Source organism: Chionomys nivalis, chromosome 1 (assembly GCF_950005125.1).
Source record: "Chionomys nivalis chromosome 1, mChiNiv1.1, whole genome shotgun sequence".
Classification (NCBI taxonomy): Eukaryota; Metazoa; Chordata; class Mammalia; order Rodentia; family Cricetidae; genus Chionomys; species Chionomys nivalis.
In genome coordinates, this window is record NC_080086.1 from 107,559,174 (window position 1) to 107,585,990 (window position 26,817).

General features: G+C 49.5%; 1 protein-coding gene across 3 annotated transcripts; it reads right to left on the reverse strand.

The window, feature by feature from the left end:
* Positions 1-1,782: 1,782 nt before the first annotated feature.
* Colec11 (collectin subfamily member 11) lies at positions 1,783-26,817 on the reverse strand. Of its 3 annotated transcripts, none has more exons than XM_057783291.1 (6): positions 26,670-26,817; positions 22,092-22,163; positions 7,170-7,241; positions 4,065-4,118; positions 2,651-2,746; positions 1,783-2,459 (listed from the first exon to the last, which is right to left on the reverse strand). In XM_057783291.1, the coding sequence occupies exons 1-6, from the start codon at positions 26,800-26,802 to the stop codon at positions 2,068-2,070; spliced, it is 819 nt and encodes a 272-aa protein (XP_057639274.1). In that variant the 5' UTR covers positions 26,803-26,817; the 3' UTR covers positions 1,783-2,067. The 3 variants fall into 3 exon arrangements, with proteins under 3 accessions (XP_057639274.1, XP_057639258.1, XP_057639265.1); XM_057783275.1 differs by having other exon boundaries at positions 1,783-2,477; positions 26,670-26,802; XM_057783282.1 differs by lacking the exon at positions 7,170-7,241 and having other exon boundaries at positions 26,670-26,799.

Consider the following 26,817-nt stretch of genomic DNA (forward strand, 5'->3'; position numbering starts at 1 on the left):
CGTGCCTGATACAGACACTTCCTTTGTGCAAGGATGTAAGTGACCCTAAAACAGCCATACTGGAAGGTGTGCACCCAGAATGGATGATGGGGTCCCTTTCTCCTAGTCCTTTCCCAGTCCACATAGTCTAGCGCTTCCCTGAGGCCCTAAGACCACCTGTAGTTAGGACAGCATTGCGTGCAACTGACCGGACACAGAGGTTGGATGCTCAGACCAATGAGAGGGCAAGTCAACAGTCGACCAGCCAAGCTGTGATTATGCTTTTGCGATCAGTCGCTAGACTTATGAAGGATGAAGCACATTCTGCTCAGTGGACAATCCTATACGACATCATGGTGCCTGTAGAAGCTCCCAGAGAAGTTTCAAAAAATGTACGGCAACAACTGTGAGAGCCTGAGGTGCCCCCTTCCAAGCCACCATGTCAGCCTGCGCAGATTCACGGATACCGACAGGAGTTACAAGACTGCTGGAGACAAAGGGCTTCGTCGTTCATTGCCACACCATCACTACAGCAGATGATACACAAGAGGGCTGACCCTAGGGACCTGGATCCACCGTAACAAGAAACAACACATCTACCTTTGCCTCCCGAAGCAGACGCCTCCTTTGGGACACTGTCGAGCAGGAACACCTGTTCACCAGCCCTGAGCATCACGCCATCTCCCTTCTTAGGCTGAAGCCAGGGTGGGATCCACGGGTGATGCCAATTGCACTTTCCAGGTTAGCTCACTATGGCTGGCATCCTTCACGGGGCAGTTTAAGGATGGGGTAAAGCCTATGTACAGCTCTAGGTTTGGTGTCCAGGAAGCTCAGCCCTGCCCCACTCCCCTGCACTGACCTCCCCCCACACACACCAATCAAAGAAAATTATCCGGAGCATAGGACAGTGAGGACCCCCCCCCTGGAAATGCATACAGAAAGACCAAGTGCCCCAGGGTGCTGTTGCCATAACTCACTCTTTTCCTGATCCCTAGTGGGGTTGTATGTGATATGTTTTCCTTGGGAAGAGTTGATTGCTCTTTACTAAAGATTTGAACATATAGAAAGGAGAAAGCGAGGGTTGTTACTGCAAGCCCCCCCCCCAACTCCAGTCCCTAGTGTCCCATGTGTAGGCTAGAGCTGGTGACAGACCTAATAAGCAGAACACAGTAAACACAGGACTGTGGCCTCAAGACCAAGTTATAAGAGTGGTCTGGAGGACAGGGGGGCTCGTTCTGGCCCCTGCCCTGATGAAGCTACTGTCATGTTGAGCTGTGCCTTAGAGGGACCTTCAGTTAGCAAGGAATGTGGTATCCCACCAGCCAGTGATAAACCAAGGCTCTCCTTCCTTCTCTACAGCCTCAGAGGAGTGGAACACACCAAATATACAGCACATGATCAGGTTCTCACTGTGACAGACTTGCTGAACCTCATGTGACTCTTCCCTGACTTTAAACACCTTATGCTAATAAATACTCTAAGTCACTCTCTTTCAGGGTGGTTTGCTTAATAATCCACAGCAAGAGATACACAGCTACTGAAGAAACTAGACCAGAAAGCACCACGCACTGCATAGCAAAATTCAGAGGATTTATTTGTGTTCCTGGAGTATGGGTTTGGAGCAGAGCAGCAGTGTTCTTACGTGGATAATAGTGACAGGAACCTAGGTGTTAGAGTAACTTACAGAAACATTGGTCACCACCAAATGGTGCCTTTTGTATACTTTAAAAGGTGGTGGCAGCTCCTGCCCCCATGGCCAGTTTGCACACAACCGCTGAAACCTTTACAATGCTTTGTGGCTGGACCCAGACAAAAGCTTCACCGCATCCTTCTAGGTAGTGCCTTGGCTTGGACACAGGGGATAAACGTCACCTATTCAGAACAGCACTGGAAAACAAGGGTCCCCCCCTCATATAGTTCAAACAGCCCTTTGGTCAATGAGGCTCTGAATTTCCATGTGGAAAGAAACTGGCAGACACAGTGATGGATGCTCAGGGGTAGCTTATAGCCGCTGGTGTCTGGAAGGCTGAGTGTCTACAAAAGATGGGGTTCAGATGGCTGTCCCCCCGAGCTACAGCCTGCCAGCCCTCACAAGTTCTCCTTGTCAAACTCGCACATGAAGTACATGGTGATGTGGCAGGCCACATCATTCCAGCCCCCTGAGGCCACCATCTCTACACAGTCCTCCTCGTCATAGGCATTGTTGGGCTCTCCACTGCGCCACTTGTTGAAAGTCTGCATGGGGGAGCGGTCCGAGTACACGAAGGCGCCTTCTCTCTCCAGGTCGTTGATGCCTATGAAGACGCGGGCCAGGCCAGCCTGTGCCAGGTAAGAAGCCATAAGGCCATTGGCTGCCTCGTCCTTGGGCATGCTCAGTGTGCCTCCCCGGCCTTGGCAGGACAGCTGGGCATCTGCATACCGCTTCTCCTCCTTCACCAGCAGGTAGATCTTGCTCTCAGTCTCACGCACACCGGCAACAACTGCAGGGGAGGGCAGTGCTGAAAGGCCAGCACTTACATTTCTATAAACACACTCAACTCATGCCACCACACCACGGTCATGGGCACGGCAGCGGTGGGCGCTGAGCAGCAAATGGAAGCCACCGCTGTCCAGCTCTGGGGAGACGGGGGAAGGGAAGAGCAGGGGAGGGGAAGGCCTCGGTCCAACGTACCATTTTTTATGAATTTCAGCTCGGTTGTCAGTTGAGTGACCTGGTTGTCCATCTCCCCGATAGCCTTCCGCAGCTGGCTGCACTCACATGGGATGCCTGCAAGGAGCAGCCCATGATACAGGGGACTGGTTCTGGGAAAGATGGGTACAGACAGACAGACAGACACACACACACACCAGAGGCATATGCCACAGAGAAAAGGACCAGAAAATGAGCATCCTGACATCTAAGGCTGTATACCTGCGCCTACTACACAGTGTGCCCCAATGAGTTTCACTAGGGTTGTACACAAGGGTAGTATGGGTTCCTCACCCTTATTAACTATGATGTTTTTGTTGTTTCATTTGTTTGTTTTGAGATGGGATCCCACATAACACAGTTATGTCACCAAGGATGACTTTGAACTTCCAATCCCCCTGCCTTTACCTGATGACTGATGGGATTATGCGTGTGCACCGCTATAGTGGTATGGTATTTGTGTTTTAATACATAAAGCTTGCCTGAAGATCAGAGTGCAAAACAGTCACACTAGTCAGCCTCACAGGCCAGGCAGTGGTGGCACACACCTTTAAGCCCAGCAGCCACACTAGTTAGCCATAAAGGCTGGGCGGTGGTGGTACACACCTTTAATCCCAGCAGCCACACTAGTTAGCCATAAAGGCTGGGCAGTGGTAGTTCCTGCCTTAATCCCAGCACTAGAGAGGATAGGAGGACACAGGTCTCATGGTCAGTCTCAGTCTGAGGATTCTTGGAGGCAGGATCACCATTTCGGTCTGAAGTAGAGGTAAGAACCAGTGGCTGGCCACTTTGCTTTTCTGATCTTCAGGCAAGCTTTATACCCCAATATCTGTCTCTGGGTTTTTATTATTCATGCAGCACACCACCATTCCCAGTCTTGAAACCCAGGGCTTCATGTAGCCACATGTAGCTTCTTTTTTAATTTATTATTATTACTTAGAATTGGTTTTTTGGGTTTTTTTTTTTGGTTTTTTTTTTTTTTGGTTTTTTTTTTTTGGTTTTTTCGAGACAGGGTTTCTCTGTAGCTTTGGAGCCTGTCCTGGAACTCCCTTTGTAGACCAGGCTGGCCTCGAACTCACAGAGATCCGCCTGCCTCTGCCTCCCGAGTGCTGGGATTAAAGGCGTGCGCCACCACCACCCGGCTAGAATTGTTTAATTTTAGGTGTATGGTCGTTTTGCCTATATGTATGTCTGTGAACCATGTGTGTCTACAGTGACCCCAGAGGCTAGAAGAGGGCATCTGATCCCTTAGAACTGGAGTTAACAAACTGCTATGAGCTGCTATGTGGTTGCTATGTGGTTGCTAGGAACTAAACCCCAGGTCTTCCGGAAGCACAGCCAGCAATCTCCACCTCTGGACCATCGCTCCAGCCCCATGGTTTATGAATTGTCATACCAGGTTCTCCATTGGGACCAGGAGGTCCGATGTCACCAGAGTCTCCTTTTTCCCCTGGGTGATAAAAAGAAAAATGAAAGTTACCATCCAGAGAGGAGACACACCTTGAGTTAAAATGTATCAAGTTAAAAATCTTATTTGTTGAAGCTGAGGATGTAGTTTAGTGGTAGAGTTGAATGAGGCTCTGGGTTCCTTACCCATCACTCCCCGTCGCCATGTTCTATGGACAGCTCATATAAACATGGGCATGTATTGGGGGAGCACCCGGTGACTTACTTGACGTCAGCTCTAGGGAGCCCAGTGCCCTTCACCGAATGTTTTACAGGCAACATTGTACAGATTACTGAATACCGAGAGCAGATGACGGCAGGCCAGCTCAACAGGAAAATCCAGATGGATAAAAGAAGGGAGGAGGGGTGAGTTTAGGGAAAAAGCTGATCCAGGAAGGGCAGACAACATTGATAATCTCAGGTAGTAACCAAAGTTCCTCTGGATCCACTCCAGGTAGTGTAGTGTCACAGAGGTGCCCAGACACCAGGACCCTGCCCACTCTCCTGGTAGGCAGGGCAAACCTCCTAACCCCTTGCCTTCAGTCTCTTCAACACACATACATGCACGCAGGCATGCACACATGCACATACACACACACACAAAAAAAAAAAACAGTATAGGACACAATGACAGCAACAAAGCTGCCCAGCCTCTGTGAGATCAAGCCATGGTGTGTGTGTGTGTGTGTGTGTGTTTGTGTGTGTGTGTGTGTGTGTGTGTGTATACACGTAAATCATTTTGGAATCCCTAATACATTGTCTCTCTTGCTCAGAGGACAGAGGCATCTCCATGAAGGGCTGTGAGTTCCACTTTGGCAGATTCGCAGTCTGTTCACGTAAAGAGGGAAGCATTTAAGCAGCCCCTGCCCAACTCATTCCTCTGTGTTCTGTCAGGTGTTTGAAGACCTCCAGAATCTCAGCCTGGCCAGGACCCAAGAGAACGTCCCTGGAAACAAAGCCAATCGAATAATCAAAGCCGACTGAGGGTGGTCCTGGTCTCCACACGAGACTTGGAGAGCTGCCCAGCACACATGCTGTGTAGAAAAGAATATGCATTCCTTCTGTCTTCCCCTCGCTCGTTACAGCACTGGTCACAGCAGCCAATGGGGACAGATGGCCTGAGTACCCACAGGCGGGGAGATTGTAGCTTAGAACTCAGTCCTCTGAGTAAATCATCCAGTCTTCATAATGCCGGTTGTGCCATTAGAGGTCACTTGCAAGAGGCCATCAGATCATGATTGTTGGCTGTTGATGTCCCATCAGAGAAAAGGGGCATGCAGAAAGTCTCTGGTCCCTTACCTGAGATTCCAGTCACTCCTGCTAGGCATTTAAATGCCATTCTACCCTGGTTTCATGTGACTTTGAGTCTTGGAGTCTCAGAGGTACCAGAGCATGTATGCTAGGAAAGGTTCACTTCCCATACAACGGGAGATTTCATCAATGTGACATTCCAGTATCACTGCTTTGGGGTCCCCTACATTTCTGCAAGTAATCCCTCACCCATGCTTTGTAAGTAAGCCCAATAAATCCATTTGTTCTCTTCTAGGTTTAACTTTGAGCTTGCTCTTGGGACTTTAGGAAGAATAGGCAGAGGTCATTTATGTCTCCTCAGGGAAGGAATTCTCACAAATATGTAGCTAAACAAAAGACCTGGGCAATTGGTGTCATTCAGCTTTAAAATAAGGGAATTTTGACACCTGCTACATGATGAATTCTGAGAGCATTGTAGTAAGGGAGACAAGACCACAACAAAGGACAAAATCCATTGTATGGTAAGTAGGCTGGGCAAATTCACAGAGGCAAAAAGCAGACTCTGGGTTGTGAGGGTTGGGATGATGGAGTTACTGCTTAATGGTGCAGCGTCCCTGCGGGGCAATACAAAGCTTTTGGAAACAGTGGGCACGGCTGCGTCACATGGCGGATATGTCAGTGCCACTGAGCTGGCCTGCTGGAACGGCTGAAATGGCAGCTTTTATAAGATCAATACTTCATCGTAGGCCTGTGAAGGTTCTGTAGCCTGAATGTCCCTCGGCACTCCATGCTCGTCACGATGATGCCTGATAGCAGGTTCTTTCCAGAGAAGAGACAGCCGAGCAGAGTACCCACCTTCCCATCCCTCCTCGTCAATGTTCTCTCTCTGCAGGGACAGCACAGGGCTGTAACAAACCCAAGGTGTGGATCAGAGCAAACCACCCAAACCAACTCAGAGCTCAGACCCCAACCAAGACATCTCTGGGCCAGGTCAACCTGCTCCAGTATAAGATCCCAGGAGACAGCTTGGAAGACTGTAGCCAAATACCTCCCTTGCCTCTGATTGCCAGCACAGCTCTTCGCCAGCCACTGCCCACCATAGTTCAGTCTCCCCCATGGCCAACCCACACAGAAGCAAGGAGACTTCAGTGAGATTATACAGAGAGCTACATGACCCCGGTGTCCCCCTAGGTCCAGGTGCTCACACATCTGTTGGAAAATGAAACTGGGGATGGGGATGAAGACAGCAATGCATGGCACAACCTGTCCTGACCATGAAGCTGGGGGTGGGATGAAGACAGCAATGCATGGCACAACCTGTCCTGACCATGAAGCTGGGGGTGGGATGAAGACAGCAATGCATGGCACAATCCGTCCTGACCATGAAGCTGGGGGTGGGATGAAGACAGCAATGCATGGCACAACCCGTCCTGACCATGAAGCTGGGGGTGGGATGAAGACAACAATGCATGGCACAACCCATCCTGACCATCCTCTGAGTCACTCATCATTCCATAATGCTTATTAAGGAAGGTGGGCTGAAGATTCGGGCTCTGACTCAAGCACACACTCAAGATCCTGCATCCAAGAGGTTAAACGCTCCTTAAGTGCTGCAGGCTGGTGTGACTCCACCCACCCCGATGCTCACAGAGCCAACAGTCCCTTTGGTATCCCTGTAGTGAGAATACTGCAACAGAGTCTATCAGAGTGACACATGAAAACAAGAGCTCCAGGCAAAGTGGCACAGGCAGCGGCTGCTCTGAGTTTACCGGGGAATATAGGGCAAGAAGTGTGTCAAAAATACCTTTAGCGCCAATGGGACCAACTTTTCCGTGGCGGCCCACAGTGCCTTTCTGTCCTTTGTCCCCCATGTCTCCTGTAAAAAACAATAAGGCCAAAATTGGTAGATGCACCAGTAATCTGACAGGCCCCTTTCCAGGATCACACATGTGCACAGCTGAGCTGACACGACCCCTCCTCAGGATCACACATGTGCACAGGTGAGCTGACACACCTCTTCTCAGGATCACATATGCACAGGTGAGCTGACACGCTCCTTCTCAGGATCACACATGTGCCCAGCTGAGCTGACACGACCCCTCCTCAGGATCACACATGTGCACAGGTAAGCTGACACACCCCTTCTCAGGATCATGTATGCACAGGTGAGCTGACGCGCTCCTTCTCAGGATCATGTATGCACAGGTGAGCTGACACGCCCCTTCTCAGGATCACACATGTGCACAGGTGAGCTGACACACCCCTTCTCAGGATCATGTATGCACAGGTGAGCTGACGCGCTCCTTCTCAGGATCATGTATGCACAGGTGAGCTGACACGCCCCTTCTCAGGATCACACATGTGCACAGGTGAGCTGACACACCCCTTCTCAGGATCACATATGTGCACAGGTGAGCTGACACACCCCTTCCTTACTACCACACACATGCACACACGCACATGGGAAGAGACTGCATGAAGAACAGCTCTCCAAGGGCAGTAGGTGAATGTCCCAGGATTATTCCTCGCAGGCAGCCTAAAGGATTTGTTCCTAATGAAGGCTATGAGTCACACATGGCAGAAGGGAGGAGAACAGGCCAGCACTCCTGAGTCACTCAGCCAAGGCCAGCTCTCCTCTGAGCCTGGGTCAGGAGGGGCAGGTCCCTGACCTGTATCCTAGCTCCACAGGGTCACCCCAGCTTCTTCTCACACCCAAACCAAAAGTGTCACTCCGGAAGACAGACACAACTAGATACTCTTGGGAAGAGCAAAGCCCTGGGCATCCACTCTGGTTGCATTTGAAAGTGGCTCTGCAGGAGACGGAGGACACAGGGAGAAGAGCCCAGAATGGAAGTAGCACAGTGCCTGCAGTGTGCTTCCTAACAGCAAGTATTCGCTCTAGTCTCACAAGGCCAACCCTTCTGCTATCTCTCATCCATCGCGAGAAGGAGCAGAGGCTGGCCTTGCTTACCCTAGAGAACACTGATCGCTGGAATAAAGCTGTGACAAGCTGTCCTCTCCAGACCCATAACATGTCAGGACAGAGACATTTCCCAATGCCGTGTCCTTCCCTGAGTGTCCTTAGTCTCTTGGAGATGCTCCTGTTGATCTTTTAGGATCCCCACTGATGACACCAAAGCACAAAGAGCAAGCGAGGACACAGAGAAGCCCTAGGCACCAACTTCGCCATGGACAGGCTCATGTGGGATCAAGATGTCATGACCTTCTGGTCTTCTATTGCCTCTAGGGTTACAGAGACAAATAGAAACTCAGTGTAGATAGCCCTCAAGACAGGCAGGAGGGTGGGTTCCACTGTGTGCTGATGAAGCACCTCACAGCACAGCACTTCCCCGGGGGCCTCCAGTGTTGGAGTGGATGCTCCTTCAATGCAGAACAGATGGAGTCAGGAGAGAGCGCTGGCTGACCAGAAAACACGCTGTCCATGGAAAGGGCGTGAGAACAAAGTGCTTGCTTACAAAGCATGCTCATGCACACGCTCTCCTTCATGTCTTCCATCAACCGTCAGCTTGCACATCGGTAGTTCTGGGATTAAGTGACTTGACCAGGCTGGATTCTGAAAGTCCAACAGGAGCAGGGCAAGAGCCATGATCTGCTGGTTTGAGAACTGTTCTCCTGACACCGGGGGAGACAGAGAGACAGAGCTGGGTGACGTCTGTGCAGGCAGAGCAAGTCACTGGCCCAGGAGGGTGCAGTGTGTGAGCTGAGGACACGGGACAATCTGGCCACTGAAACACAGCTGTAGGAGAGAAACGAGGCACTGAAGTGGCCCAGGTCAGGGGTGCCGACCCATCTGGAGGCTGAGGGGGGCATTTGAGAGGGAACAGTGGGAGCCGCCAGAGAGTCAGGAGGAGGAGAGGGCAAGATCAGATTCCTGCTTGGGAAACCCGGCCACACTTGAGGAGAAGTGGGCAAGGCAGGCACAGAGGCCAGCTGGTGGCTAGCCAGACAGCACCCAGGAGAATGAAAAGAAGCCTCCTGATTGGCAGGTTTCTTGGAGTTGACAACTCAGTGATGGGTTGTAAAGTGAGGGCAAGGCTTCTGGTCTGGATACCTTTGGGCAGAATGGGTCATCCTAAAGCCGGGAAAGCCCCAGAGGGCACTGGGCTCCAATATCCTGGAGACAAACAGGAATAAAGGCTGTGGATGTACAATGAGGACAGAGTAGGGCTTGACATCAGTAAAGAAGGCATCTAGAGGGAGTAGAGGGAACCAGGAAAAGGTGGGACAGGCTGGGCAGCAACTCCATGAAGCCCTATGGGGGGGGGGCAGTGTTCAGAGGGAGAGGGGCTGAGACTATGGCAGGCAGTGTCTTGATCAATGGGTTAAGCAACAGGGAAGGAAGGAGAAACCTTAGCAACCCTCTCCAATCTTTGGAAACAGTATCGTTCCCCTGACATCTGCATGGTTCACGCTAGGCCGTGCGACTGAGATTTTAAAGGAGTTGCAAAAATAGTTCACGTTTTAAGTCAGTTCGTAATTTTGTGTTGAGCTGTAATTGAAGCTGTCTTTGGCTGCATGCAGCCTGGATGCCGCAGATTGGACATGTCAAAACAACCCACTGAAGCCCCACCGTGGAGAGGTAGGGGCTTAGCGGCTCCCCCCCATTCAGGAGTCTAAGCCCACTGTTTCCCATGCCAACCAGGGAGCATGTCTGCCCAGTCCAAGTTCACATCGCGTGTCTGGGGGGCATAAGGTTCAGTTTGTCCGTCTGACAGCTGGGCACACTGCACCCCAATGCACTGCTCTCACATTGAAGATGGACAGATGGGTCATTCCAATACCCAGGCTTGCCACATTCCCATATGGACAGAGGCTGGGTAGCTGGGTCCTAGAAAATAATAACCAAAGATCTTGCCTTGGAAAGGCAGCTCCAACTAAATGCCCAAAACCCTGGGGTACCAGTGGCCTGCCACCACAAAGCAGGCAGGATTGAGGTTCCTGAGTGTGGGTGTAGTCTGTTGTAGGCTATGTAGGATCCAGCAAGGGATCCAGGTCTCCTGTCCACTGTGGGGCTGCTTCTTTTTGAGAAATGTCTAGCTGGGTCAAAGCTATGATAGAGGAAAAGTCACACCACAGCTCTGCCTTTTCAGCCTTCCAGCCACACAAGGCAGAAGATCAGGTCCCTGAGGTGACCAGCATACAGGATAAAAAGGCTCAAAAGTCCCTGGAGGGAAAGCATTTGCATCACAAATGCCTCGGGGTGAGTTTTTTTTTCCTGCAAAATTCCCACCTCAACAGAACAATCAATTAGCAGTCCATTGTCCAATTCGGTCCCTTGGCTGAGGGCGTGTAGTGAGAGTCCAGCAGGAGTCCTGCTGTCGTAAATCAGCCCCAACCTGAGGCTGACTTGAGAACACTTGGCTTCAACCCAGCCCTAACTCTCACAGCCCAACAGGAGAAGGCACTCAAAACTGTTGCTGACACTTGGCTCTTGGTACCAGCTGGCATCATGCTCAGCTCCTGTCCATGGAGGAGCATGGGCGCCAAGTCCTGCCATCGGGGTACACCGGAACCGAGAGTAAGTGTGGAAAACAAGACCCAGTGGAGACAGCAGCAGCTCCGCACAGAGGATGTGAAGGGCACAGGGGAGGCAACATCTGAGTCTCAAGCTCTAGAAAGTAAACACTGCCAGCTGGCCTGGGTAAGTAGCAGCTTGCAGCCTTTAGGGGGCCTCTTGGGTCCCTGAGAGCTGGACAGTGCCATTAAGTTCCCACAGAACATGGATGCCATTGGTTTAAGTTGTGCCAAGATTTGGGGAGGCAGGAGAAGTAGCCCCACAAGGGCTGTCTGCACATCCTCCCTACCCTTATGGAGCTGGGTAACTTGGGTTAGTCAGCAACCCTGGGTAATTTATTAATCTCTCTGCCTTAGCTAGGGTTTTATATTGCCGTGAAGAAACACCTAGACCACAGCAATGATATAAAGGAAAACGTTTAATTGGGGTTGTCTTACAGTTTCAGAGGTTTAGTCCATTATCATCATGGTGGGAAGCATGGTGGCTTGCAGGCAGACATAGTGCTGGAGAAGGAGCTGAGAGTTCTACATCTTGATCCACGGGCAGCAGAAGCAAAAACACTCTCTTGAGCCTCTATGACCTCAAAGCCTGCCTCCACAGTGACACACTTCCTTCAACAAGGCCACATCTCCTAATAGTGCCACTCCCTGTGTGCCAAGCATTCAGACACATGAGTCTATGGGGGCCATACCTGTTCAAACCACCACACTCCCTGAGCCTCTCCTCTCACCTCTGTAGACCTGGAATCTGAGTCTGAGGAATAGCTTAGCTGGGAGAGCACTTGCTAGCATGCACAAAGTACCAGCTTCAATCCCCAGCGTGCAACTGGGCACAGCAGGACACATTTGTAATCCTAGCACTGAGAAGATGCAGGTAAGAAGGTCAGAAGTTTAAGGTCATCATTGACTATAGTAGTTTCAGGCCAGCCTGGGCTCCATGAGACCATGCCTCAAAAAAGTAAAATATAAGCTTAATGTGGGGCTCAAATGATAATCCCAGCACCTGGAAATCAGAAGCAGGTAAATTCCTGTGCATTTGAGACCAGCCTGGTCTACGTAGTGAGTTTCAAGCCAGCCAGAGCTATAGAATGAGCTAGAATGAGACCCTGTCTCAAAAAATATATAATATAAGGGGTTGGAGAGATGACTCAATGGTTAAGAGAACTGGTTGCTCTTTTAGAGGACAGGGGTTCAGTTCCCAGCACCCACATATCAGCTCACAAACATCTATAACCTCCATTTCAAGGAATCTGGTGCCTTTTTCTGGAACCAGGCCCACAAGTGGAACACTGGATATAAATATATATGCAGGCAAAATACTCTTACATACCCAGAAAATAATGCATTTTCAGAATAACAAGAAGAGGCTGACATCCTGCAGTAAAGGCTTTTGAAAGGAAATACCCTAAAAGCAGTCCGTCTTCTCCTTTTCCTCCCCACTGCCTGATGGCCTTGCTCAGTGGCTCTGCGCCACCTCAAACAGAGCATCCTGGCACCCTTGTTGGTGAAACAGGCTCGGAGCTTGGCTCAGTGGTCCCTATGCTGGGTCTACCCCTATGAAGCAGGGTTGGCAGTGTGCCCCCTTGTTGGATGTGAAGAAGCAGGCGCACCACCCAGAATTGCACCTGGCACACAGCAGGTGGGACACACGTGTCCCCAGCAACCATCATTCATCTCACAGGCCCAGGCACCCGAGAGTCTGGAAATGTGACAAGGCACGTGGACAGCCCTAGGGGCTGGGGAGTGTGCACCTGTGCTTTCACACAGTCCCAGGTGATTGATGGGCACCAAAGCCAGCTCGGACTGGCTTGGCCCCCGCTTCTTTCAATCTGTCTAGAGTCCACCATCACTTGAAGGCAGCAAGAACAAGGGAGAACCTGCAGGTCTGCTCCCTTCTACACCGTTCAGAGACAAACACAGACACTTCCAGCACGTTGTCCCAGGGCAGTACATTCATGTGACTCTATGGATCCCCTCATTCTCATTACCACGTGTGTGTACATACATATGTGTTCATTCGTGTATGCATGCATGTGAAGGCCAAAGGTCAGGTGTTTATTAAAACAAGGTCTCTCGCTGACCTGAAACCCGCCAGTATGACTAGGCTGGCTCTGCTTTCTCAGCGCTGGGGTTACATGTATGCGCCACTGTGCCTGACTTTTTCACACAGGTTCTGGGGGTTAGAATTCAGGTCCTCATGCTTGCATGGCAAGCACTTTGTGACAGAGCCATAGCCCCAGCCCATCATTTCCGTCTTTGGATGAGCTGAACAGTCCATCTAAAAAGTCTGCACTCCGGTGAACCATGGATGCTCGCTGACTTCATAGGTCATATGTCAGTTCATGATCCAACAGCACCAATGGCCTCATAAGAGAAGATACCAGGTATGCACAGTGTACAAGGCATGTGAGGATACAGGAAAAGGGCATTTGTCTGCAAGACATGGAGAAAACATCCCTGCCCAACCTGCACCTTGGTCTTCTAGCCTCCAGGGTTCAAAGAAACAACTCAAGTCTTAACTGGTGGCTCACAATGACAGGACAAGCTGACTGACCTAGCTGTCTTCCGCACTCACAGAGAAGCAAGGCCCAGAAGGGAGGCAACTTCCACAAGCCACACAACCAACCAGTGAAGTTCCACAGGCCACACAGGGAACACAGCTGTCCAGCGATTCCAAGCATAAACTACACGTAGACAGACCCAGACCCAAATCCCAGGGCTCTGTTCCCAAGAGTTCTGTCTGGCTTCGAACTCAGTAAGTAGATCTGGCTGGCCTTGAGTTCACAGGAATTCACCTGCCTCTGCCTCCCAAGAGCTGGGATTGAAGATGTGAGCCACCACATCCGGCTTCACGTTTACCACCGTTGGGCAGGTTGTAATCATTTTTAAACCTCTATTTCCTCACCAGCAAATGATGTCCTAAATGTCCCCAAAACCCCACGTCACTGGGTCAGGAAGCCAGAGAGCCATGCACGGGGAGCATGGACAGGTACCAAGAAATCAGATTCCTCCAAGACCAATGCCACCTGACTCCACATCCAGGCTCTAGAGGATAGAGGCCTTACCTGAGACTCTACTTCTGCTGGTCCCCACCGGGTGCCCCGTGCCCACTCCTCACTGGTTCACTACAGGTTTTCAGGCCTCTAGGAGGGCAAGCAATGGCCTCCCGGGGTCCTGCTGTGACCACTGTGGATGCGGGTCATTGGCCAGTGGGAGTCAGGGCGGCAGACAGACAGCTCTCCCTCTACTGTCTACCACCCCATTTTCTTCCACCCCAAACCTTCAGCCTGACCCTGAGGCCCCAATCCATAGCACCTCAGGCATGCGAAGACTGGGCACACTCACAAGAAGGCCTTTGTGGGGACAGGCTGGGCTAGCTAGACAGAGCCATTGCCTCCCCACAGACAGCTCTGGTGCTACCCCAGGCCTGCTCTGACCCAGCAGAAAGAGAGCAGTGGCTGTGAGCAGAACCCGGGGTCAGGTCTGGAGCTGAGCATACAAACATACATACACATGGCACACACACATGCATATTAGACACATGTGCACATACACACGAACACACACATACACACATGGTATGCATATACTACAGACACACAGGCATGTACACACTGTCTTACTTCCCTACTTCACTGAATCAGTTTGACACAGCCTAGAGCCATCTGGCAGGAATGATCAGACCGGCCTGTGCACATGTCTGTGGGCACCGTCTTGATTGTTAATTGGTGCACAGGGACCCAGGCCCCCATGGGCAGAACTATCCACAGGCAGCTGATCCTGGGCTATATAAGAAAGTCAGCTAAGCATGAGGCTGGGAAGGAGTGGGAGAACCAGCCAGCATACAGAATTCCTCCACGGTCCCTGCCTCTAGGTTCCTGCTTTGAGTTTCTGCCCGACTGCCTCAGTGATAGACTAGAACCTGTATGCGGAAAGAAACTCTCTTCCCTAAGCTACTGTTGATCAAAATGTTTTATCACACCAAGGGAAACAAAACTAACTACAACACACATATCCACATATGCATACATAGCGTATACATATGCACCACACATAAGCATGAGTGTACAAATACACCTAGATGCTTCACAATCATATATAACATACATGTAATTATGCCTATATACATATACACAATTACAAACCTATATTCACATATGTATGTGCAAATATGTGTGTACGCATATATAAAATACATACATGTAAATTCATGCACTGCATATATGCACATACAAAGTTACATGTGTACCATATACCATACAAACACACAAATATACATATAAGCACATCTACATAGAGTATTTGTACATATACACATGTGCATATATGTGGACACAAAAACACATGATACTTTATATGCGCATACTTATATACAAGCATACAAATAGTAATTTACACACGTTTTTGTGTGTGTGCATGCATAGCTGCATATAAGCATATACATGTACACATAAATACACATATGTATGTGAGCATGCATGCTATACATGTGTGCAAGCACATGTGGATAAACATGCCAGGGTGGTAAAGTTAGTTAGCATAGAGTTGGTTTAGAACTCAGCTTAGGTAAAGCACCAGGGGAGACCTCTTGTTATCTGGCCCTCTATCCTAAGAGCTGCACACGGGATCGGCTGCTGCTGCTGCTAGGAATAGCCTATTGTTTGGATGTATTGAGGAGAAAGGATGAATATCACTGAGACATCAAGACTGTCTGCTGCTCATCCTCCTTGGTTACAGACTTGTTTCAGCTCCAGGGGCAGAGCATTGGAGTGGTTGCACTGCAGATTCTAAAAAAAAAAAAAAAAACCTCGCGCTTCCTTCCTTCCCACTTCAGGAAGGTCTTCCAGCTCTATCACGGGACAGTAGGCTTTATGCGGTGTGCACACAAGCAAAGTGGTGCTGAGACTCATTTAGAGCCTGTGCCTTTAAGTGGAGAAGCTGGAACGAGGCACTCCAAATGCTGGGAGCCATTGTGACCCGCCGTCCTCACAGCCCATTACTCTAAACGAGAAGTGGGGTGGTCCCCATTTGTTCTCCAGACACGCAGGAGGAGCAGAGCGGGTGGGCAGCTCGCAGCAGGTGCGTGATTCATATTAATTTTAATGAAGATATCAGAGCCCTTTGAAGTGGAGATGGGGCAAAGGGGGCACTTGTGATTCAGCCTCCTCAGCGATTTCTGTGAAGGATGGCATGCGCATTGCAGCTCGTGACAGCCCAGTGCTGGTGCAGCTGCCCTCCACCGCCTGTACCAGGAGGGGCCCCAGCGTCTATGGTGGGGAATAAGGCAGTTTAAGTCCGGGGACCAGACAGAAAAATCTGGGACAGCACACACGTATCAGGTCACATCAGTAAAGCACACACAGTAGAGCCACACAGCGCACACACACAGCCCAGAAATGTAGATACTGTTTTTGTCTCAATGAACAGCAGATGACAGCGGGCCATTCTGCTGGCTCCATTCTGCCTGGCTTTGTTTCAGTGAAGGCAATTCACCAGCAGGCGCTTGCTTCTCTCTCCCTGGCAGGGTGCTGCTTACTCTGCATGTCAGCCACTTCCCCCAGAGCTGTCCAGGTGGGCACAAGTCACATCTGGTGGAAGCTGAACTGTCCAGACCCAGGGTAGGAAGCCCGTTACCCTGGGAAACGGCCTGCTGCAGCAGCACCTCGGCCTGTCAACCTCGGGGCCTTCCAGAGAACTGGGTGGGGTGGGATGGGGTAGCAATGCTTTTACAGCCTGCCAAATGCCGTCCCACTCCATAGAGACCGCAGCCCAGCATGGGAACTTGGCCATTTTTACTTGCAAACCTCCCTCACACTCAGGAAGGGCAGGTCGCTCACCTGGGGGAGAATGAAGTACAGACTTGGAGCTCAGCCAAGTTGAGTTCACCCAGGAAATTCAAAGATATTTAAAGATATTACATCTCAAGATCTATTTCAAGCAACTAATGGAGAGCTCACGGGCTATCAGCATCAGGTTGAGCCCCAGAGACACAAGACTGAAGGCAGTGTAGCTCCGTCCCCATTGCCTGCGTGCTGCGGGAGTGTCAAGTCCATAAAAGAAATGCTCAACCGTGGCACCCCGAGCACCTGTCACAGCACCCTTTGAAGGTGCCCGTCGCCAGCAGATCCACCTCCTAAGCCACGGATGCTGCACCTGGGGTCCCCGGTAGATTTTATTTTTATGACATCAGGCTCTATGTCTGTGGCACTGGGCTATCTAAAAGGTGGCTTTGAGATCTGCCAGTGTGAGAGATGGCAGGCTTTCATCTCAAACCGTGGGTCCAAACCAACCCTTCCTGGAGTCGCTTTGGTCAGGGTAACCTATCACAACAGGAAGAGTAGCCAGTACACCTATTGGTGCTCACCTGCAACCCAACTCCAGCACCCAGGAGGCTGAGTCGGGAGGAGAATTTCTAAGTCATTCTCGGCTGCATAGCAAGTTCAAGGGCAGCCTGTGATATGTGAGACCATGCCTCAAAACAGAGAATCAGAAAATCCCACATTGACAATGAGACCCCAACTACTTGGAACCCAGTCCCAGTGGCCTGTGACATCGCCTGTGCACCTCATCCCACCTGGCTCCAATAAGGAAGAATGACTCGTGCTGTAACATTTACTGATAAAAAAGATAGAGGGGCCATCTTGGACCCACACTTAGACAGAAGTCAGATCATGTAGCTCCCCTTAACCCTTAGAAAGAACCCCTTCTCAGGGTCTCTCTGTCTCTCTCTGTCTCTCTCTCTGTCTCTCTGTCTATCTCTCTGTCTGTCTCTGTGTGTGTGCGCTCGTGTGTGTCTCTTTCTCTGTCTCTCTCTGCCTCTCTCTGTCTCTCTCTGTCTCTCTGTCTCTCTCTGTCTCTCTGTCTCTCTCTCTCTCTCTCTCTGTCTCTCTCTCTCTCTCTCTCTGTCTCTCTCTCTCTCCCCCTCTCCTTCAGAATTCAGGCCCTGTATCAGTCTCCTGAAGTGCACTTCTTCATTAAGCCTCTTTGCACCTGTTCTTCTCTGGTCAGCGCACCCCTCCATGTCTTAAGTTGGCCTTCATCTCGGGCACATTACTGTCATTGTTATCTCTGTCTAGAAGATGCTGCTTTGGTGGAAATGCCATGTATTAGATTTTGGCTTCATTTTCGAGGGTTTTGGGTTTTGTTGGTTTTGTTTTGTTTTTGAAACAATTATTCGCTATGTAGCCTAGGCTGGCCTCAAACTCACTACCCTCCTGCATCAGCCTCCTGAGTGCTGGATTGTAGGAATGCATGACCACATTTACTATACTTTGGACACAGCAAGAAGACAATAGATGTGGAGAACAAAAGAAGAATCACATTCCCTAGTGAGGCAGAATACAGTACTAACACACCAACAAACGTGAGGGTGGCACCAAGAGGGGAAGGCACTCGCGGGCTAGGGATTATATGTGGCTTCTTGAAGGGCAGAGACACAATCCTGGGCCCAACTTTCAGGTACTAGAGGAGCAAAATGCCAGGAATCTTAATCCCCGAGAAGAATTCTCAAACCATAGGAAAGCCAGGGTATTATACCCATGTCTTAGAGAGATTGCTCTGGCCTCCAGCAGACAACAGAGAAGAGCTGAGCCATTGCCAACAGATGGAGCTAGAGGCCCCAGGAGGGCCTGCCCACAGCACACACCACTCTCAGACATCTGTAAAGCTCGCAGTCTGCTAAGGAGGGCAGCTCACACCCCGGAGTGGGCCTGGAAGTCGGCCAGACTGAAGACGGGGAGCAGCAAGGCCTGGGACTTGGTCCCTGCTACCTGATTTGCTGCTTGGCAGCTGAGTGTATTTAAGATGTGCAGAGAAGAGGGGCACCAGATGACAGAGGAGAGGCTTGGGGCTTTCAGAACAGTGCCCAGTCGGACATAGTGAGAATCCGTTTCATCTTAGCTAAGGAAAGCGTCTACAAGTGACAGAGAGAAAAGGACCAGAGAAGAATGTTCGGGAAGAACAGAAGGCCCTGATGAGGATGCTAGAACACTCGCAAGTCAAGGCTATACTGAATATAAAAGATATTGGCATAAGCTGAAGGTCAAACCCAGCTATAGACGCTATGAGGCCAGAGCCTACAGGGCCTGGAGTTATGTTCTCCACGAGGATGGACGTCTGTAGCCTAGGATATCTCTACTGTACTCTGATAGCTCATCGGGCATCCCACCCACCTAGCTGCCCCTGTAAGTGCTAGCCATGAGTCACACGGGACCTGTGACTGGGAGCCACCCCCACCCCACCCCACCCACTCCCTGACCTGAACCAGATTCCTGGGAAGCCCACATTTTTTTTCTTTTTAAGTCAGGGTCTTACTATAAAGCCCTGGCTGTTCTCAAACTCACAGACATCTGCCTCAGCGCCTAAGGCATGCACCTCCACACCTGGCCTCTCCCACTCCTGAGACAAGTGTAGCTCACAGGGCTTGTCATGGACAATGGAGGGGGAATTCGGACAACAAGCTTGAACACATCTTAAGGCAGTCTTCACATATTCTTTATTAACTAACAGAAATAAATCTGAGATGGGCGTGGTTTTGGAGAAGGGGTGTGATTGTACAGCTCAGACCAACCTCAAAGTCCTTCCTGACCCTAGTGCTTCTGCTTTTGGGGTGCTAGGAATAAAGGCGTGACACACCCACCCAAAACTGCAAATGCACACACATCTTGATGAGCAATCCCACCGATCAGAGTAAACTTTGAAGCTACACACACACACACACACACACTCACACACACAGACACACACACATTATTCATGGCAGCAAATATCCAGGAAAATGTGAGCCTGAGCTAAGTCAGGATAAACGTACACTTGAGCACACCAATTACTGAAATAAAGAAAGAAAGAAAGAAATAAAGAAATAAAGGAGGCCTTTACATCCTCTTGTGAGGCTCTCCAAGATACGCTGTTAAATGAAAGGAGCCAAGTGCAGAATAAGCACATCTTCTGCAAGTGTCTGCACAACTGGGATGAGATGCATCATAAATTCCTAAGATCTCTCCGCAAAAAAAAAATGGATTAAAAGTTATCAAGAGCCACAGAGATGAGCTTGGACCTTTGCTGCAAATGTCATTGCTCATTTTGATCACTGATCTGAGATAATATTCCATTCGTCATTAATTTCTATGAGTAACAGGAAAAAAAAATAAGAAGTAAAAATTAGTGCCTGTGGTTGATGGAGGAATGGGAGGGTCCAGTCCCATCCGACAAAGTCTCACAGTATGCAAGCTCAAAACCCGTGCACTAGACCAGGAAGTGTCTGTAAGTTACTCTTTAAAAAACTGTCAATGTGTTATTTTAATAGTTTTTTTAAACAGAAGCTTTTCCAGAGTTACAAGATCAGCTGTGGTGCTGACTAGTACATATCCTCATGGATTGTTAAGAATGCTCTCCTTTTTCTTTTTTTGTATGTTTGTTGAGTTTTTTGGTTTGGTTTGAGTTTTTTTTTTTTTTTCGAGACAGGGTTTCTTTGTGTATCCCTGGCTGTCCTGGAACGCACTCTGTAGAACAGGCTGACCTTGAACTCAGAGATCTGACTGCTTCTGGCTCCTGAGTGCACAAATTAAAAGTGTGCTCAATCACCAACCAGAAATGTGTAGCCCAGCCTAGCCTCAGACTCATGATCTTCCTGCCTCTGCATCCTTCAGCAAATCCTACCAGCATGTGCCACTACAACCAGCTTGTTTCATTTTTTTTAAGACAGGATCTCCTGCTATGTAGACCAGGATGGCCTGAAATACATAGAGATCCATCTGCCCCTTCATCCAGAGTGCTGGGATTAAAAGCACACACCATAATGACTGGCTTGAAAATGTTTTTCTATATGGCTTTTAATAACAATAAAGACTGTAAAGTAAGCAGAAGCAGGCAGATCTCTTGAATTCAAAGTAGCCTTGTCTACATAACAAGTTCCAGGCCAACCAGGACTACATAGTGAGACCCTGTCTCAAAAGATATTAAAAACCAACAAAACTTTGAGGCTGGAGAGTTGGCTTAATGGTTACGAGCATGGATCGTTCTCCCTGAACTGGATTTCCAGCACCACACAAGACAGCACAGGGGGATCTGACACCTCTGACCTCTGTGGGGACTCACATGCATGTGCACATACCAACACATACACACATGCAAGCACGCATGCACACACACATGCACACATGCACATATACACACATGTGCACACACAATTAAAATACTAGAAATAAACTTTTAAGAGAATGAGTCTCCTGCTATGTAGACCAGCTCTGCTCTTCAGGAGGGCCCAGTAGCCATCGCAGATAACTCCCACTCCAGGGGGTCCAATGCCCCCTTCTGATCTGCACAGACACCGCGCTCACATGCACAAACCCACACATGGAAATATACACATAATTTTTAAAAAAAATAATAAAACATTTTAAGCTGGGCGGTGGTGGCATACACCTTTAATCCCAGCACTTGGGAGGCAGAGGCAGGCAGATCTCTATAAGTTTGAGGCCAGCCTGGTCTACAAGAGTGAGTTCCAGGACAGACCCCAAAGCTACAGAGAAACTCCATCTTGAAAAAAAAAAAGATTAACATACAAAATAGTAAAGATGATGCTACCCTGTAGATGGCAGTCACACACACTGCGCACCTGCTATTACGAAGGTTCCTTACATGTGTGATCACCTCTGTTCTCATGTATGTTCAAATTCCATTCCAAGTATGTGAACTGGAGCATCCCCTAACCTCTTCCCTTGGACAGCCTCTCTTTTGTGTGTCCTGTGGCTACCCAATAGCCACAGCCTGGTGCTCTACATGGGTACTCTCACTCCTATCCATGTGTGTTCTCATCCCTGTGCATATGTGTTCTGGTTTCTTCACATATGTGCTCTAGCTCCTTTGATATGCAGTTGAGTCTCATCAACCTCCCCCAGGCAAAATCATGTTGTCTTATTAAAGTAGAAACCATTCCCACTCAGCTACTTCCATGCGGCAGATGGGTCAGCTTTTCCTGGGCCCTGCTCCTCCATCACGCTACTCTCATATATGTTTATGCATGATCCTGAACCTTGGTAGTTCCCAGAGAGACACCGCTGTGTTTCATGGTTTTAACTCAGGGTCCTGCAGACCAGCACCACGCCTTCTTCCTTAAACTCTATCTCAGAAGAGCTCGGTCCCCTCCACCTCCCACCCTCCTTCTCCGCACAGAGGCTAGAATCATGAGTACCTTTTTCTCCCGTAGGGCCGACTCTTCCTGGCCGTCCTGGGGCTCCTTTGTCTCCCTTTTCTCCTGCATCCCCTGTGGAAGAAGGCATATCTGTTTAGGCACTGTCTCACTAGGACAGGGCTATGGTGTTATGCACCCATGCAGAAGACTTAGAAAGACTCTCACACATGGTACAGCCAGTCTGACCCTACTCCTTGCCTACCCTACTCCAAACCGCAAGCAGCATCACCTGGGCGAGCTCTGGATGTCCGGGTCTAAGCTCAGGATGTGCTTTCCTGACGCTGCTTTATTTTTCAGGGAACAGATCTTTCTCTCCTTCCACTGTACCTTCTGGACTGGTTCCCAATCCATCTTCCTACCATTGGGCTCTCCATACCACCCCAACAATAAAGAGAAGTAAGGAGAAGTATGATCACTACTAGGTAGCCCCCAGAGGAACGTCATGTGGTCTGGTGGCATGCCTCACGAAAAGAGACTGGGGTGTCCACTGATCATCTCCTTGTCCCCTCAGCATGACCCATGGCGTGTTCATGATGGCCTCCCCTGTGCACTTCCTGGAACCAATAAAGTGTGTCCTGCATGTTTTGGAGTTCGTTGGCCAGGCACAAGAGACAGAGGTATAAATAAGCAGTCAGGGTAGCTAACAGAATGAGCACACGGGTGTGCGGAAAGGAGCTGAGTCTCAGGGAACCAGGGGACCTATTCTCCAGCCTGGCCGCAAACTCGCAGAGGTCCATATGTCTCTGCTTCTCAGGCTACACATCCTGGGTGTGAATTCCAGGCTATCCAAGGCTACATAATGAAACTCTGTCATGGAAAAAAAAAGGAAAAAGAAAGAGACAGGAGGCATGGTTGTGTGTGAGAGCGAGTGTGACAGCAAGCCCGCTGGGGACCTTCTGTGTGAAATGCACCCTCACAGCTGGAAAGCAATGGCCGGAAGAAAGCTCACTCACTTCCCATGAGACAAAACACTAGGACCAGGGCTTCTGTTCGCTAAGGAACACTGAATTGTGAAGCCTTGATGGCTTTGTTTTGAAGCTATCAAGTTGAAATGGAAGAGGAAAAAAAAAAACAACTCACAAATGCCCAAACCCATCTCCCAAGAATTCCAGAGAGACAGAGGGAGGAAGAGAATGACGGGTAACGCCTGAGTCTGTAAAGAGCTGCCAGATACACTTTCCAGTACTGGGGGCAGGGCTGAGTGCATGAAAGCAAGAACACAATAAAAGCCCGCAGAGAACCACACGGGAAAAATCAGGGCCAAATAGGAAAGACGTGTCAGCGACACTGCCTAAGGAACGTCAACAACAAAGAGAACATTCTGTGAGCTATCCAGGAGGGAAAATATTTTTAAGTCAGATTGACATGAGAATTCTCATTAGCCACACAGGGTACAGGACAGAACCAGGCAGTAACTTCAGCAAATGTGGCACAGAAGATGTCAGATCGGACGGGTCCCCGCTGAAGCGGCTTTCAAGCTGAAGCTGCGCAGCGAGCTGGATACAACCAGCTGGAGCGGCTCGGCACGCCAAGGAAAAACACACACAGGCTGAAAGGAATCAAAAGCTCTCCAGACGAGCCTGCCAGGGCTAGGCTGAAGGGCTGGACCACAGGGGCCAACACGATCACCCACAGAGGAGCGACAGCGAAGCCCGCCGCTGCAGAAGCCCACGGAAGACGGGCAAGGGTGGGGTCACATTTCTTAGCTCGCACCACCGTGTGTGTCGCAGTAAGCGGTTACCACGACTCTTCCTGGGGTGGAAATTTCTCCCAGAGCGCCTGGAGGAAGGGAGGCCTCCACCACAGCAGGTACACTGTCGGTACTCACGGAGAGGTGACCGAAAGCACACCTTACACCTCTTCTAGACGTTTGCTAGAAAGTGCCTAGAGTTTACCGTGGCTCTCACTTGTTCGAGGCAGGTGGGTGTGCACTAGCGAAGACATGGGCTGTGGTGGCTGAGTGACAAGACAGATGCTGGCTCCGGGCCTGATCACGGTTTCTTCGGGCATCAGAACCTGGATCAGGGTTAAAGTTGAGCAAACCAGACCATCGTCCACTGCATTGTTATTTATCTGATGGTCCCTCCCCTTTCAAAAGAAAACAAGAAGGACCCTAAGACCAGCACACAGCTTCCACCTGGCCTCCCTTTGCATCGTGTGTGTGTGTGTGTATGTGTGTGTGTAATTTTATTGAAAAACTATTCATATTGGTCCCAACTCACCATGAGACCCTGGAACAGCACTTGACATACTATAGTAGGAATAAGATAGAATGAACCAATGAAAACATTTTAAAACATGGTGCTTGGGGCTATTAGTAATGGACTTGCCACAGCAAACACAGGACTGGAGTTGACCCACAAACTCCATATAAAAAGCCAGCGTATGGGGCTGGAGAAATGGCTCAGCAGTTAAGAGCACTGATTGTTCTTCCAGAGGTCCTGAGTTCAATTCCCAGCAACCATATGGTGGCTCACAACCACCTGTAATAAGATTTGGTGCCAACTTCTGGCCTGCAGGGGACACATGCAGGCAGAACATTGTATATATAATAAATAAATAAATCTTTAAATAAATAAATAAATAAATAAATAAAAAGCCAGTGTAGTAGCACACACATGTAATCCCAGTGCTGGGTAGACAGAGTCAGGAGGATCCCCAGGGCTCCCTGGCTAGCCAGACTAGATTAATTGGTAAGCACCAGGTCAATGAAAGATCCTATCTCAAAATTCAAAGTTGTTATCTCCCAGAATAATGCCCAAGGTTGGCCTCTGGCCTCCACATGCAAGCACAGCACACATATTTGTATACACACACACACACACACACACATACGCACATGTATACACACACATACACACGCACAGGACCTGATTGAAGGAGCTTTATAAACAATCAGAAAAACCTCTTCATTTAAATGTCATTCTCATGAATAATCTTCCCACTTCACCCACAGTGGGAAGAAGGGAACAAGGCCTCTGAGCTTCCCACTGCTGATTCCCCCAAAATCACCTTAATGCCCAGGTTCTGAAGTCCCACATGCAGTTCCTCAACTCTGTCCATGATTACATTATGTTCTGAAAGTACTTTGTCATAAAAAAAAAATTGTTTATGCTCAACGTGTTGTGGTGTGTGGTTCCCCTCTGTTTGCTATGAATATGTTTTATTACCATTGGTTATTAAAGAAGCTGTTCTGGCCAATGGCTTAGTAGAGTAAAGCAGGCAGGAAACCCAAACAGAGTTATAGAGAGAAAGTAGGTGGAGTCAGGGAGATGCCATGTAGCTGCCGATGGAGAAAGTCACCAGCCGCCAGCCAGAACCTTACCAGTAGGCCACAGCCTCGTGGTGATACACAGATTAATAGAAATGGGTTAATTTACAATGTAAGAACTAGCTAGGAATACGCTAATGTCGTTGGCCCAACAGTGTTGTAATTAATATAGTTTCTGTGTTATATTTCGGGTCTGAGTAGCCAGGAAACCAACAAGCAGTCTCTCTCTGTCTACAGTGACGGTGCCCACCTTGATCTCAGCACTCAGGAGGCAGAGGCAGGCAGAGTCCTAGGAGTTTAATCCAGGATATTCTGCATAGGAAGTTCCCAGCTAGCCAGAATTTCATAGTGAGACCGTTTGTCTCAAATATATTTTTGAGCCCTGCCTCTAAAGGACCACACCCAAGTCAATGGAGACCTTCCCTGGAAGCTTGACTCTATGTCTAGCTGTTCCTGGAGGCCTTGGAGTACAACCCTGAGTGACTGTCAAGATCAAAGATGTTCCCAGCACTGCTCAAAACTCAGTGGGGTGGGGGGACCAGTTACCTAGGGTGATGAACAAACCACAGAGAGCCCAGTTATGTGGCCCTCTTCCCTCACCCCTGAGGAGTTCTGATGAGCCATCTTTCTATCAGAACAGGTTGACATTTCAACTGCCATCTCATTTTCCACTGTCGATAACACTGCTTTCTCTTCGCTTGTAGAAATAATTTACCACTTGTGCCCTCTCGAGTCAGATCTCAATCTGTGAACACAAAGTTTTCATCCGGGTCATGCTTTGATAATATCTGACCCAACTATGAAGGCGTGTGTCTGTCATTTTCATGCAGAACATGGACTAGTTTGATAGACTCATTGTGGATTGGAGAAAAGCCACAGGCATCCCTGGACTGTTGATCTATCTGCAAATGTGCCTGCAAGCAGACTTTGTCTCTGCAGGGCACGGCATGTAAACACTGTAGCATCATATAGCAGGAAAGAGGCTGGCTGACCTCAGTCCTCGGGCTCATGCTGGAGAAGATCAAATGAGCCAGGCCTTCACACAAGGCTCCTGAAGAGCAGTCTGTGTTGCATACACATCATTGATGAGAAATCCGCAATTCCTTGGTGAGAAAAGGTTTAAATGTCATGGAACCTTGGTCTCATTGTCAGGAAATCCCAAACCCAACAGATGGGCAGATTTCCCAGGATGCCGCTGGAACAGAGCCATCCTCTGTGAGTTTGTGCTGAAGTACCAGGCCATGCAGGAGACTGAGACACCCAGAGGAGTGACCAGCGCAACACCAGAGCAGCAGAAGAACCATTACCTTTGAGGCCAGGAACAAGAATCTGCACAGAGCAGGCGTCCTCTGTGGTCTGCTGAGGACATCCAGATGGCGGCAGTGTCAGGAAAGCCAGGCTGATCAGCATGCCTGCAAGAGCAAGGTCCCTCGTCATCATGAGCACGGGCAGGAC

Coding starts and splice junctions, on each gene's coding strand:
- Colec11 (XM_057783275.1), bottom strand. CDS start 26,802: ATGATGACGAGGGACCTTGCTCTTGCAGGCATGCTGATCAGCCTGGCT. Junction 22,164..26,669: donor TCTTGTTCCTGGCCTCAAAG/GTAATGGTTCTT, acceptor CTTCTTCCACAG/GGGATGCAGGAGAAAAGGGA. Junction 2,747..4,064: donor TGGTCCCAATGGAGAACCTG/GTATGACAATTC, acceptor TGCTCCTTGCAG/GCATCCCATGTGAGTGCAGC.